Source organism: Hemitrygon akajei, chromosome 8 (assembly GCF_048418815.1).
Source record: "Hemitrygon akajei chromosome 8, sHemAka1.3, whole genome shotgun sequence".
NCBI classification, from domain to species: domain Eukaryota; kingdom Metazoa; phylum Chordata; class Chondrichthyes; order Myliobatiformes; family Dasyatidae; genus Hemitrygon; species Hemitrygon akajei.
This window is the reverse complement of record NC_133131.1, coordinates 94,873,196-94,889,259: the sequence shown is the minus strand read 5'-3', so window position 1 is coordinate 94,889,259 and position 16,064 is coordinate 94,873,196. Positions and strand designations below refer to the sequence as shown.

At 38.2% G+C, this 16,064-nt stretch overlaps 1 protein-coding gene across 1 annotated transcript in view; it reads right to left on the bottom strand.

The window, feature by feature from the left end:
* Positions 1–5,735: 5,735 nt before the first annotated feature.
* LOC140732533 (serum paraoxonase/lactonase 3-like) overlaps positions 5,736–16,064 on the bottom strand; it is a gene marked incomplete at its 5' end in the record, with an annotated part of 50,700 nt that continues 40,371 nt past the window's right edge. Inside the window, 3 exons of the mRNA XM_073055302.1 lie at positions 5,736–6,662; positions 7,136–7,264; positions 12,885–12,966. Of these exons, the coding sequence (XP_072911403.1) occupies positions 6,495–6,662; positions 7,136–7,264; positions 12,885–12,966 (379 nt within the window). The remainder of the gene's footprint in view (positions 6,663–7,135; positions 7,265–12,884; positions 12,967–16,064) is intronic.

Sequence of the window (16,064 nt, the reverse complement as noted above, 5' to 3'; positions counted from 1 at the left end):
CCTTTCTCGACTTTGGAACTTCATAATTAGAAGCACATCATACAGTGTTGATCTCCTGACACAGTGGTTTTGGTTTGTTTAAAGTAACCATTACATTTTGTCAACAAAAAATAATTATACAAAATGAACACCAGTCTACAGCTAAGGATTGCCTCGGAACTGCTTGTGAAATTGGAATCTCAACACTGAGAAGCTTGCACTTTGGCAACCCAGGCAGCCTGCATCAAGTAAACGACCTTTTGTTAATTCATGCTGTGTATTTGTAGCTTGAACACAATTCTGAATGGCCACTGCTGCCTGTCCATTGGGGACAATTGCTTGATCGTGTGGTGTTTCCCTGAGGGCTCGTCGCTTTGTTTTATTTAAGTGCTGAAATATTCCGGTTGCTGACATTTGATCTGAAGGTTGTTTGGTTTAAGCGCTGTGGTGTGGGACAGACTGTTGCCTGTATTTATTGAATGTCACTGGTGCTAAGGGAAAACAAAGAGGTAAATACAATTGGCGCAACTAGAAAAGGTAACATGAGTGAATGGAACTGGCATCAGCAACCCTCACGTCGGGCTGGCAAAAGAGAAATTAAATTTACTTTGAAGGCTTTGGTGGGTAGAATTGAAAGTCTTCAAAAGGAATATAAAACAAATGTGAACAAAATTAAAGAAAATGCCTCACAAGTACAATCTCATCTTGAGGACTTGACTAATCTCTGTGATGCTGTTGCTAAGCAACATCACATGCTAATCTTATTACTTTCCAAGCTCGAGCAGGAAAGACAAAATAGATGTCATTCAAGCACTGATTGTTATTGCAGTGCATTCATATGGGATGTGAAGCAATGGTTGAACCAAACATTATATTGAAGGTCATGTTGCTACAACAAGTGAATATGTGTCTCACCTTCCAACAGACAACGTTTCTCAAATTCCAAGGGCGTGTTTTGACTAAGCATGTAGCAGAGGGCCCACAAGATGACATAGACCCAAGGAAATGTGTCAAATGTCAGCGGTTGAAGTTCTGCTGCAGACAGAGCATCTTCTGTATCTAATACCTATGTGGATGTTAAAATAGAGGCTGATTTAGCTGCATTAATCACATGGCAACAATTATTGAAGAACAAATATGCACTGGAAGAACAAGATGAACAGCTATAGAAAAGGAAGGAGCAGCTTAAGTTGCAAGAAGAATTTGCTGCACAGATGGCCAAAGTTAATGAGCTAAGGACTTCAAATGAGGCAAGTGCTAAAGGGAACAGTCCCATGGTTTGAATTCTTATTTTGAAGAGGTACAGAAAAAAAACCCAAGAACATTCAATGTCACTGGTGCTTGTAAAACATGAACAAGACTCCCAAGAAGTAGTTCAGGGTGTTTACTTCTAGCCTGCGCTAAGGAGGCACGCTGGACCTATGTCATATCCAACAGCTCAAGAGGCTCATGACATTTGCATAAAGCAAGGAAACACTTTTGTTTTAGACGACAGAGGTAAAAAAATATTATTGATATTACAGTATGAGGAAGCAAAATTATAGCCATGACTGGCTCTATTTCCTTTTACAGTAGATAAGGGGCCCTCCTAGAGAATTTGTCAGAAGTTGCCAGTCTGTCAACCCTAAGAAAGGATATATAAAAACTAAGGCTTTACTACAGGAACGTTATGGTAATCTAACAGAAAATTGCATCTGCCTACATGCAAATTGCTCTTTCTTGGGTACCTATCAAATCTGACAAGGTGAAAGCTCTACAAGACTTTTTCTTAGAGACTTGCAATGCAATGGAAGAAGTACAGTACATGTATGAGCTGGACCGGCCTGTCAGTTGTAAAGAAATTGCCCTATATGCTTAGGGATAAATGGAGAACTGTGGTCCATGAACTGCTGAAAAGACACAACTGTAAAATTACTTTCGCTGACATTGTTGATTTTATTGAAAGGTAAGTAAAGACTGCTACACACCTGGTGTTTGGGAATATATAAAATGCTGCATCACCAGCAGTAAGCAAAGGTGTGAACAAAACTAAGTCATGTCTTTGTTCTATGGTTAAAGGAGGCAGCTTTGCCACTACTGTGGCCATTGTGAGAAGTAAAGCTAAAACTGAATCTGGAACTAATGGAAGGGAAATGGTCTCATCAACAAAAGGGTATGTCTGTTCTGTGAGGGAAAGTCTCGTATACTCCACATCATGGTATTCATTACCCCAGAATAGGGAAATTTTGTTTTGTGTTTAACTGCGGAGCGACTTTTTGGTGAATATCATTTAATGCCCAGCTTTTACAGTGACCATATCTTACTAGCTCACTGATTGGATCATAACCTGATTCAAAAAAGAACCAGTAGTGATCATGGCAGATGTTGAATCAATGTTTCATCATGTCAAAGTACCAGCTGAAGATGTAGATCTGCTGAGGTTTCTCTGGTGACTTGATGGTGACCTCAGCCATGATATGGTGGACTTTAGAATAGTGGTACATCTCTTTGGAGCAACTTCATCACGGAGCTGTGCCAACTTTGCTCGAGAAATGTGTAGAAAACAGTGAAGAACAGTCCAGCTGTGAGATGGTGGATAAGGTTTTACATTGCTTCTATGTTGATGACTGCTTTGTGCCAGTGTCCTCTGAGGAAGAAGTGGTGTCTCTCTATCATGACCATGTATCCATTTGTTCTGAAGGTGAACTCAACTCAAAGTGAATAGGCAACAGACATAGTGTGCTAGCTCTGAAACCAGAAGAGTGAAGAATTTGGATTTGGATCAAGATATACCTTCGGTGGAGAGAGTACTGGGTGTGCAATGGTGTGTTCAGTCTGGTACTTCCAAGTTAAATATCACAGTCCAAGATAGACCACTCACCAGAAGGGTGATCGTCTCTACAGTTAATTCTATCTATGATCCTTTAGGAATCTTGAGTCCAGTGGTGCTATCTGCTAAGAAGATCCTACAAGATCTATATAAGAAAGGAATTGACTTGGATAATACTATACCAACATTAGTTGCCTCATGAGTGGACAAGTTGCCTGGAAGAACTCTGCCCTTTGGCAGACTTCATGTTTGTTAGCTGTTAGAAGCCCCTGGAATTTGGAGAAGTTACTGCTGTACAGTTACATCACTTTACGAAGCGAAGATGGCTATGGAGCAGTGTCCTACCTATTGTTGCACAACACATGTTCTCAAATGCACAGTGCTCTGGTCATGGGAAAATAGTTTACATCCCTCGTATGGAGCTCATCACTGCTGCAATGGCAAGCCATATGGACACATTGTGGAGGAAGGAGCAGCTCCAGGATGCCAGCATATGGCAGATCTAACTCTAGACAGATTCTTTCCAGATGAACATGTAGGAGTTGAATACTTTGGACGTTTTGAGGTGAAGAGCAGAAGGAGTACAGTGAAGAGGTATAGGTCCATATTTACCCCTCTAGCTATATGAGCTGTTCACATTGAAGTGGTGTGAAACAGATTCGTTTATTAATGCAATTCATCCTTTATAGCAAGACAAGGACAGGTTCATGAACTGCTCTCTGATAAAGCAACAAACTTCGTTGGAGCTGAGTGTGAGTTGCAAGAAGCCACTGAGAAGTGCAATCATTCACAGATCAGTGATGTCCTTCTTCAAAAAGGAATTAATTGGATGTTTAACCCATCCCCCCCCCCAAAGTTGGTTCACATCATGTTCTCAACATGATCAGATCTGTGCAAAAGGTCCTCAATTCCATCATGAAGCTACACAATCTCAACAAAGAGGAGTTCCACACAGTCCTTTGTAAAGTAGAGGCTTTTGTCAATGGCACTCCAACTTCTAAAGCATCTTTCAATTACAACAATTTGGAAATATTAACACCAAACCAGCTGTTGCTTCTAAGACCTCACTATCCTCACCACCAGGAGAGTTCCAAAAGGAAGTTGTTTATACTCATCACAGATGAAAGTAGGTCCAATACATATCAAAATTGTTTTGGAAGCAGTGGGTCAAGGAGTATTTACCACAGCTACAGAAATGTCAGAAAAGGTCAAGTGTAAGACGCAATGTCCTCCCAGGAGACATTGTGCTTATATTTGATGACACATCACCTTGAAACTCATGGATCATGGGAAGAGACATTCAAATCTTTACAGACAGAAGAAGGATTTGTGCGGCATGTGCGCATCAAGACGAAGAACAGCTGTCCGGACAAGCCTATAACCAAGATCTGTCTTCAACAGGAGGTAGAGGTTTGAGAAGCTACAGCTCTACGAGATTCATGAATTTGACTTGACAGAGAGTGATGGTAAAGATCATTCTGTATTGTGCTAAGTGTTGGTAACCTCTGGCCTAGATGACTTACATGACTTGACTGAAAGAAAGTGGACATTTGTACAAATGTTATTTCAGTAGTATGTAGTAATTATAATAGTGCAATAATTAAGTGGCTGGGATGTAGGGGCCATGTGGTAGAAGCAAATGAGTATTGTTACATATTTCATTAGTTGTTTAGTTTAATGGAGAGTGGTTGAACCACGGAGAATGATTTTTTTTTAAACCGCTACTAGAACACTAATTTAGTTTGACTGCTTAGTTACGCTAATTGGGACCGCTAATTGGAACATTAACTAGGTCACTATTAGTACTTTTAGTTTGACCACTAACTTGTTACTTTGCTAATTTAGTTTTGTTTTTTTTATTGCTAGAAGATTCTTCATCTTTGCTGCTTTCATAATAAACGATCGAACATATCTTTTTCGACATTGGAACTTCATTATTTGAAGCATGTCACACACCGTTGATCTTCTGGCTTAGTCTCTGCGGTTTTGGTTTGTTGTAAAGTAAATACTGCAAGTAACGTGGCCACACCTGTCTTTTTTTACAAGACTGTTTATGTCATAATAAGTATTTCCTGAACTAAATTTAGATTATTCCCTGAATTACTAACTTGAGTTATTATTTTTTATTTAAGTTTCATTAACAATTTTATTCATTGAATGTGCACTAAATGTTGCTGTTCAAAAATTGGAATTGAAGTATTACTATAAAAATAAAAGCACCCAATACATTGGGAAATCAGAAGTTCCTGATATTGCAAATTTTGTAAAGTTCAAGAATATTATACTCAAATGTCACTGGGGTTGGTTTCTTCCAATGGAAGTCAGACTATTGGGCTAGAGCCTTTTGGATCAATTTAAAAACAATCAAATTTATCAGACTAATATTAATAACTTGTTAGCTACTCGACACGAGAAAATACTTAACATATAGAATGTTGGATAAATTTGCAGCTGAAATTATTATAAGCTCTGTTACATTTATATATTTAATATCTTAACCAACACTAATTTGCAATGAGAACTGAGTTTATAGATAGAATACAGTTAGGTAAACATGCTGTGTGTGTTCTAAAGAATGATATTATAACTTTGCTCATAAACATTGTTGTTCCTAAGAGCCTGTCCCAAACAGGACTTCAAGCTGCTACAAATGCCTTCCCTTTTTATTTTCAGAGCAAGAATGAGCATCATATCATCAACACCCTAATCAAAAGCTCCTTCATTAAAAACTTTGTCCTGTTTCCCAAACAAAGATTTATACAATTTATGATGAAATACATCTCAATGCAAGGTATTCTGGTCCTTTAAAGAAGTATTAGAGCAACAGATCATGCAGTGAAAGATTGATCTATATTGCGCAAATTACAGAATTTTGATTTGTTCATGTTGCATGAAAATTGACCCAATATATCATGAATAAAAGAAATTGAGATGTTGGAAACTTGCAGCAAGTCATCAATACAGTATATAGATCATTAGGTTTAGATTTATTAAACACAAAGTACATCACTCAACAATATATCTCACATTTATCAAAATAATCAAGAGAAGACTAGAAATTGAATGTTAATTTATATAAATCTTTAGGGGAAAAATGAATTCTCCATTAAAAATTTTCAATACATAGACCATGCGAGAGCTCTTTATGATCTACAAACAATTTCATCTCACTATCTAAGTCAGGTATTCCCACCCTACTTTATGCCATGGACCCCTACCATTAACTGAGGGATCTGTGGACTCCAGGTTGAGAACCCTTGGTCGAAGTGGAACATGGAAGCATTATGGAACCAAAATCAGTTGACATTTTAAAATAAATGAGATATTTCATTGTTTTACAACTTGTTCATACATTATAATCATCATTTTGGTAACTGTATATTAATTGAACTATTATATGAAACTTTCTTCCAAGTAAGTTATTTTTTTAACTCCCATCATTGAATCTAACCAATGTCTTCAGCACCTTGTACAACAAAATCATTATATAAATGGAAAATAGAGAAAAACACTTTTTCAATACTATTACATTGCAGGACTTTACCTGTATTAAAAGTGGTAGAATTCTGAAGATGCTAGCATATATATTACCATCTATATTACCAAAATTATGACCCCTTGATTAGATCAGTAGTACTACAGTAGTTCTGTAGTACCTACAGAACTGTAGATTGCTGTCAATTGAAAAATAACACTTTTTCCAAAGTTACAAACTACTGAATTCACAGTAGAGAGCTTTGTGGTAAATTGTTCCGATGAGCAGTTTATCATTGTAAACCGTGGCAACTGAAGCACCTTGCAGTACAGATCCATTATTCACATACACTTGGATCACTCTGGGGTCCTTAGAAAAAATGTTTTCAATTTTGATTACCTGTGTGCACAAAAGAAGTGTTAACTGAGCAGTACAATGGCTGAGAGATCAATAATGAAGCCAAAACATTCTTAGCTAAATGAAATGCTTATTTTGATGCCATCAGCCTATCCTTCTATGTTTAAACTGAATGCATGTTCTTATTTTATCAGCTTAAAGTGTTTGGGGATTTACACAGGGCTGTACTTAAAAATCAAACCATCCCTCAAATGAAAATTTTCTTGTGACTTTTTAAAAAGCCTCAGATTTGGAGGAAAATGTTGATGATATAAAATATAATATTTTTATTCCAGTGACTATGCCATTATCTCCTATACAACAATTATTTTCTTCCTAGAAATTCTGCAAATTATATATAAATATTTATGAACCATGTTAGCAGACATTCATCCATAAATAAATAATGCCCATAATGCCAAACTTATTCATGTATTGTAAAACTCTTATTCTATAATATAAATGTAAAAACAAACCTCAGATCCTGGGGGGTCTTCAGGATTGTACGGTTGAAGTTTCCATGCATTTAAACAACCAGCAGTCCAAATATCTCCAGTCTTTGGATCCACATTCACATTGTCTGGATTTGCTCTCAGAGCCAAACTCTTTACACAAAAGAACCAACATTAAGATTCAACTATACAATTAGAATGTTAAAATTGTTGAACTATATATAAACTGTATATAACAGGATAAAAGTGAATTTGCTTTATCCTAGTGTATATTCAACATGTATTCCAAAATTCTCTCTGTAATCAAAAAAAAGCACCAAAATAGAAAGTGGAATTAATTGTGACTTAAACATTTGTACCAAAATAACACTGTTAGTAATTTCTGTCCTCTTATAACATAAAACTAAATCTGCATAGTTAATCTAAAAAATCATCATAATTCACATAACTTAATCCAATATCACTATAAATTACTTTACATTGTAAAATGTGAAAATCTACAAAACAATATCAGATAATTCAGAAAGTGTTCAAAGAGCAAATGTGACAGAATTTCTAAACCTGTGCTGGCGATTTTACAGCTATGCACATATTAGTATCACATATTTTAGCACTTGCAGGTGCTGCAGCTTTCTAATGACAAAATAATTGTCAATGTAATAAGCGGCATCTTGAAACTATATATATTTATAAATGACAGTCTTCAATACATTCTTTGTTAAGTACTTAGAGAGATACAAGAAACGCACCCTTCAGATGCTTACATTCATGAAGATCATCTACTGACACTAATCCTACATTAATCCCATTTTTATTCTCCCCACATCCTCATCAACTGTCACAGATTCTACCACTCATCTCTGCACAAGGCTCAATTTACAGTGGCCCCTTAACTTACTAATAACACATAAGTCTTTGGATATCATAAGTCATAATAACACATAAGTCATGGGTGTCCTCTGGAGTAGCCAGAGGACACCCATGAGCTCTCAGAGAGAAGCTGCAAACTCTACACAGCATTTGATATCACTCTGTACCTCCCTCTGCAACTGGATCCTTGACTTCCTAACCAGAAGACCACAGTCTTTGCGGATTGGTGATAACATATCCTCCTTGCTGACAATCAACATCGACACACCCACTGCTCAATTCTCTAGACACACATAACTGTGTGGCTAGGCATAGCTCAAATACCATCTATAAATTTGCTGATAATACAACCATTGTTGGTAGAATCTCAGGTGGCGACAAGAGGGCATACAGGAGTGAGATATGCCAAATAGTGGAGTGGTGCTGCAGCAACAACCTGGCACTCAACATCAGTAAGACGAAAGCTGACTGTGGACTTCAGGAAGGGTAAGAAGAAGGAACACATATCAATCTTCATAGAGGGATCAGAAGTGGAGAGAGTGAGCAACTTCAAGTTCCTGGGTGTCAAGATCTCTGAGGATCTAACCTGGTCCTAACATATTGATGTAGTTATGAAGAAGAGAAGACAGCAGCTATACTTTATTAGGAGCTTGAAGAGATTTGGCATGTCAATAATTACACTCAAAAACTTCTACAGTTGTACTGTGGAGAGTATTCTGGCAGGCTGCATTACTCTGGTATGGAGGGGCTACTGCACAGGACCAAAAGAAGCTGCTGAAGGTTGTAAATCTAGTCAGCTCCATCTTGGGCACTAGCAGATCTCCTCCACAATCATCATCAGCACAGGTGCACCACAAGGCTGTGTGCTTAGCCCCTGCACAAAACACTTAATACCCATGACCACGAGGCTCAGTACAGCTCCAATACCATATTTAAGCTTGGTGGTGACGCCACTGTTGCTAGCAGTATCAGAGGTGGTGAAGAATCAACATATGGGAGGGAGATTGAAAATCTGGTTGAATGGTGCCATAACAACAACCTCCCACTCAATGTCAGCAAAACCAGAAAGCTGATTATTGACTACAGGAGGAAGGAACCGAAGGTCCATGGGCACTTGGGGATTGGAGATAGAGAAGATCAGTAAATTGAAATTCCTTGGCATTGTCATATCAGAAGATCTAGCCCAGGATAAATGCCATTATAAAGAAGGCACAACAGCAGCTCTACCTTCTTGGAAGTTTGCACAGATTAAGCACATCATCTAGAAATCTGACAAACTTCTACAGATGTACAGTGGAGAGTATCCTGACTGCTTGCATTATGGCCTGGTATGATGTGCCCATCAAGGAGCACATCTATAAGGAGCAATGCCACAAGAAAGCAGCATCTGTCAAAGGACCCCATCATCCATCATACAGGAGCCTTAGGTCCCACACCATCGTAATTGTATTTGCTTCTACCTTCTCCCCTGGCAGCTCACTCCAGATTAGCACTACCACGCATCTTGCCCCGTGAGGATTGCATTCTCTAGCCTTGACCTCCAAATCCCCCACTCTCATACACTTTAAGATCCCTAGGAACAGTCACTGGCCTTCTTGCCTATAGTTAATGTGATTTACTTTCCTGTACAGAGATGATACCCTACTTAGCTACACCATAGGACAGAGAATGTCATACATTATCTTAGGACTGATAATGCAAGCCGATACTATTTTGAGGGGCTAATTATGGCGCAATATAAACAAAGTATGGGGACTGGCCCTTCAGTACACAATGACTGTGATGAACATGATAAACAAACTAAATCTCTTCTGCCTGCACATGATCCATTTTCCACGCACTGACTGGGGTCTGAAAGGAGGTATTGAGGCCTAGGTCTTTGGATCTTAGTGATTAATTTTGAAGGGATGACAGTGTTGAATACTGAGCAGTAGTCAATTAAGAGCATCCTGGTGTATGCATCTTCACTATCTACATGTTTTGCAGTTGATGAAATGCCATCGACCGTGATGGTAGGCATATTGGAGCAGATCCAAGTTACTCCCCAGGCAGGAATTGATATGCTTCCAGCATTCTGTTTTCACTATTGATTTTAGCATCAGCAGTCTCTTTTATCTCCATATAAACATGCTAGTGGAATAGGTAAACATGCTGCAATTAGAATATGTAATTTGATACGAAGGATGAAGAGAAATTTTGAACTGGATTCATAAACCGAGGGTCCTTAAATATTTGTCCACAGGTCTTTGGAAGTGACAAGTTAACAGTCATTTGTGTATATTATGTTTTGTAAGTTAAGGTGAAGTTTTACTGACAGCAAGTTTAGGAGTCATAGAGATATAAAGCATTGTAACAGGCTCTTCAGCCCCTCTATCTATGCCAACTTTCAAGTATCTACCTATACTAATCTTGGTCCTTAGTCCACTATCTTCTGCTGATTTAAGTGCTCATTTCTGTGTGATCAACCCAAGGGCCTGTTCCTGTGCTTAAATGTTTTGAGAATATCAACTCCCACCACCTTCTCAGGCTGTGCATTCCGGATTGCAATCACCCGCTAAGTGCAGAAACTCTTCCCCAGATACCCAAATCCTTTACTCCTCACCTGAAACCCATGTCCTCTGGTCTTGCACACCTTTGCCAAGGGGGCAGTTTTCTTAGTACCCACACCATTTTCTGTTTTTCCTAATTTTGTACACCCTTCCACCTCTGCTACAGAGAAAATAAACCCATTCATTTTCCCTTTGTAATATTCCTTCCCACACAATGTTCTAGTTAATCTCTGCTCATTCTGCAGTGCAATCATATCCTTCCTTTACTGTGGTGGCAAGAACTCACTTAATATACCATCTGTGGCCTAACCAAAGTTGTATCATCTCTGTTCTTGTAGTCATATACTGTGGCTAACAAAGGCAGGTAACCTATATACTGCCTACATCACCCTATCTTTGCTGCCACTTTCAGGAATCTTTGCTTTTGCTATCCAAGTCCATTGCTCTGAAAGTGGCCGCAGAAGGTGGTAAAGAACGCATATGTTATGCTTAACTTCATTGGTTGGGTTATTGAGTACAAGAGTGAGGAAGTCACATTACAGACAGCTTTATGAAGCTTTGTTTAGACCATAGCTGCAGTATTGTGTGCAATTCTACTCTCAGCATTACAGGAAGGATGTGGAAGCTTTGGAAAAAGTATAAAAGAGGCTTACCATGTTGCTGCCAAGACTAGAGAGTATGAGTTATAAGGCAAGATTGACAATTTTTTTTTTGTATGATTGGAAGCTTAGGGGAGATCTGATAGAAGTACAAAGTTATGAGAGGTGTAGATAGGGTAGTTAGTCAGAATCTTTTTCCCATGATAAATGTCAAATTCTACAGGGCATGCATTTAAGGTGAGGAGGGGAGATGGTAGGTGCTTAGAACAGACCGCCAGAGCTAGTGGTAGGAGATACAGTGAGTACATGAGTTATAGGGAAATATTGAATAGTATAGAACATTATTCCCTAGAGCATAGGAGAATGAGGAGAGATTTGACAGAGAAATACAATATTATCATGACTATAGATTGGGTAAATGCAAATGGGTTTTTCCTCTGAAGTTGAGTGAGACTAGAACCAAAAGTTATGGGTTAAGGGTGAAAGGTGAAATGTTGAAGAAGAACATCTTCACTCAGAGGGTGGTGAGAGTGCGGAATGAGCTGCCAGTGTAAGTGGTGCATGCCGGTTTGATTTCTACATTTAAGAGAAAGTTAGATAGGTATGTGGATGGCAGGGGTATAGAGGGCTATAGAGGGCTATGGAGGGTGCTATAGAGGGTGCAGATTGATGGGACTAGGCAGATTAATAGTCTGGCATGGACTAAATGGGATGAAAGACCTGTTTCAGTGCCGTAGTGTTCTATGACTCTATATAGCAGTTTATAGGGGAGTGGGATAGAGGCTGCTGGGTGATAGATGTAAACCACGGACAGTGAGACAGAGACCTAGTACATTTTCCATCATAGAAAGGGGGAAATCTTATTCAAAGTGAGCATTTATATGTCTTTAGAAGGCTATTATTATCTTCCTCATTGACAATATTTCTGGTTATTTTGCATTCACACTCTTGCTTCAGCTAATCACTGCCTCTTCAGCCTGTTTTGTCTGTCACATTCCAGCTGCCCATCTTCCTTTCCCCAAATGTTTAATCAAGCATTTCTCAACCATTCCAATAGCACTTTTGTGACTGGACAGAATTTCTATTTCATTGGGTTTCTTAACTGTGTTTGATATATTTTTTTACAGCAGCTGGTTGCCTTACCATTACAAAACTTGTACTATTTCCATCTATTGACCTTAATGGGATTCTGCATTTCTCCTCTATTTTATATACATTGCAACTTAAACATCATTGCCTACAAGACCCCTATGACTGCAGTGTTGCATTTATCTGACAAAATTCCCATGTGACCTTGCCTCCTTCCCAGTTGAGGCAATTATATAAATCAATCATGACCAGCAGTCATGGAGCTGTTAGGTTATAATTAATTCAAAAAGACATTTTATATTTCATAAATTCTGTAATATAAAAGGGAAGACAGCAATAAAAAGTAAGTTTAAGATAAAGAGAGAACAAGATTGGTTTGTATTTTAAACTTCAAATAAATGACATTTGACTGACCTTGTTACTATTACACTTATATTAATTATCAATGACAGACCTAAGAATGTACAAAGAAAACTTAACTTTCCCTATAGATTCAAGCTGATTAAGTAAGTAAAATGATAAATATTATAATTAATTCAGCTAATGAACAACTTCAAACTAGTCAAAGAATTGTCAACTTTTGTGATTGCAAATTACACACTTGCCAGTAAAATCACATCTAAATTTACTTCCCAAAAACTAATATTTAGTTTCCCACAGACCTACCTTCTTTTGAGTCAGACTATGGTTTGGATTAATTTCCAGAACATTGATCATAGAAGCTATAGTCTCTGCAACAAATAGGTGTCTGAATTACAAAAAAACAAAACTGGAATTAAATTGTAGAAATATTTTACTCTATAATCATTAAAAATGTAATGTTAACAATTAACCACTGATTGCAATAAAGATTGGGTGTCCCTTCTATATTTTTGGAGAAACTAAAGAAAAACAATTTTGAAATTATAACAGCAAACTGAAATGGAGAAATAAGAATACTGAAGAACCAAACATGCAAAAAATCCTAAAAAGTAAATGCTTAAAATAATTTTCAGTGGTCAATGAATTAATAAAATGGAGGCATTCACTCAGTCAATAATACTTGTAACATAAAGGTTAGAATTTCTTTGAAATTTATAATACAATTACAAAACCAGGAGTTATGATAGTGTTAAATAGCTTGTGGGATCCTTCTTAACAGTATCAGCCCTTTTCTGGCACCTTTCTGTATTTGTTTCCTTGATGGCAGGTAGGCTGATGCAGGTGATGCATTGGGCAGTTTTGACAACTCATTGCGGAGTCTTCCTGTCTGCCACATTGCAGTTTCCACACCAAGCAATGATGCATCTTGCTAGGATTTTCTCTATTGTACATCTGTAGAATGACAGGCATATAAATGTGCATAGTTCAACTCTCTTTAAGCCTCTGCAGAAAGTAGAGGCAATGGTGAGCTTTCCTGACTCTGTAGGATGTGTCCTGGAACCATGAGAAGTTGTGTGATGTGCACTCCCAGGAATTTAAAACTACTCGCAGTTTTCACAGGTGCCGCCAATATAGGGCATGTGAGCGGTACAACTTTTCCTGAAGTTAATCACCATCTTCTTTGTCTTGTTGACATTGAAAAAGAGGTTATGTGCCCAGCACCAGGCCTCAAGCTCTTCCAACTCTTGTCTGTAGGCCATCTCATTGTTGTTGGTGATGAGCCCCACCACTGTTGGAGACACTTCAATAGAATTTATTCATGCAGGAATCACTGTTGCATGGAATGTAGTGACATCACAGCTGTTCATTACAGCTTTCCCCAAGATGCCTTGTCAGAGAAAAATTTGTAAATCCAAGACTCTGAAGTGCATTATGGACTTCTGGTACAGTATATAGTGCCTGGAAAAAGAATTCAGCCTCCAACCTTTGTTCACGGAGGTGAGTATTACAACCAGAGATTTCGATCAACTTAACTGAGAATTTTTATTTGTTAATCACATGCTCTCTTTTCATAGAAGAGCCCAAAAAACAGGGAAATTTGTAAAACGTGAAAAACTAAAATACAAAAACTGAAACATCAGCAGTTCAAAAGTAATCATCCCCCTTTGCTCAATACTTATTTGTGCCAGCTATCACAGCTATTACAGCCAGTAGGCTTTTTGGATAATTCTCTATTAGCTTTCCAAAACATGATGGAACAAAATTTGTCCATCCTCCTTGCAAAATTGCTCAAGCTGTTGGGCAGCAGTGGAAAGCAATCTTGAGCTCTTTCCAGAGATGTTTGATCAGGTTAAAGTCAGGACTCTGATGAAGCCACAAAAGGACATCAATTTTCTTCATTTTAACCATGCCATGGTTGCTCTGTCAGTGTGCTTTGGGTTGTTGTTCTTCTGAAAGATGAACTTTCTCCCCAGTTTACACATTTTGTAAAGTTTTTATCTGGATAAGTTTTTATCCAGGATCTCTCTGTATTTAGCATCATTCATCTTTCCATCAATCCTGACCAAATATTCAGTCTCTTCTGCTAAAAAGCTTCCCCATAGCATGATGTTACCTCCAACATACTTTACAGTAAGGATGATCTACCTCAATTCTTCCTTTGCAAGCAGATCTTCGATTTCCTCACTTGCAGACCACAGTTAATTCAGAGAGGCAATAACATCTTCTCCACAATCTCCATCAGCACTACAAGGCTGTGTGCTTAACTCCCTGCTCTACTCCTTTTATACCTATGACAGTGAGGCAAAGCACAGTTCCAATGCCATACTTAATATTTTTTCAATTGTGGTGACGAATTAGCACATAAGAGTGAGATTGAAAATATGACTATGTGGTGCCATAACAACATCTCATTCAATGTCAGCAAAACCAAGGAGCTGATTATTGATTTCAGGAGGAAGAAACTGGAGACTCATAAGCCAGTCCTCATCAGGGGATCAGAGGTGGAGAGAGTCAGCAACTTTAAATTCCTCAGCATTATCATTTCAGAGGATCTTTCCTGGGTTCACCACACAAGGGCCATTACTAACAAAGCACTGCTGTGCCTCTACTTGCTTAGAAGTCGGTGAAGAGTCACCATATCATCTAAAATTTTGACAAATTTCTATAGCTGTGTGGTGGAGAATATATTGACTGGTTGCATCATGGGCTGGTATGGAAACACCAATGCCCTTGAACGGAAAGGTGTATAAAAAGTAGTTGATATGGCCCAGATCATCATGGGTAAAGCAGGAAAGCAGCATCCATTATCAAGGACCTTCACCATCCTGGCCTTGCTCTCTTCTCACCGTTGCCATCAGGATGAAAGTACAGCAGCCTCGGGTCCCACGACACCAGGTTCAGGAACAGTTATTACCCTCAACCATCAGATTCTTGAACCAGAGGGGATAACTTCACTCAAGTTCACTTGCCCTATCACTAAACTGTTCCCATAACCTATGGACTCACTCTCAAGGATTCTTCATCTCATGTTTTTGCTATTTATTATTTTTTCTTTTTGTATTTGCACAGTTTGTTGTCATTTAAACATTGATTGTCCATCCTGTTGGAAGCAGACTTTTATCAATCCTACTGTATTTCTTGTATTTACTGTGAAGGGCTACAAGACAGTGAATTCCAGGGTTGTATATGGTGACGCCCTGTATACCATGTGTACTTTGATAAATTTACTTTGAACTTTGATAAAGATAAATTCAAATTTATTTTTACAATCTTGCCCAATTCAGTTTTTGAGACTGCATTTATAATACCACTTGTGATTTTGGGAACTTTTCAAAGAATGTTTATAATTTGGAAACTGATTACAGCATTTTCAGATTATTATCAGTAGCTCACAGAAGGATCATACTAACTTAATGCAAGAGGAGACCATTCAACCCTATGTTGGCTCCCAACAGAGCAATCCTATTAATCCCATTTGTTTTT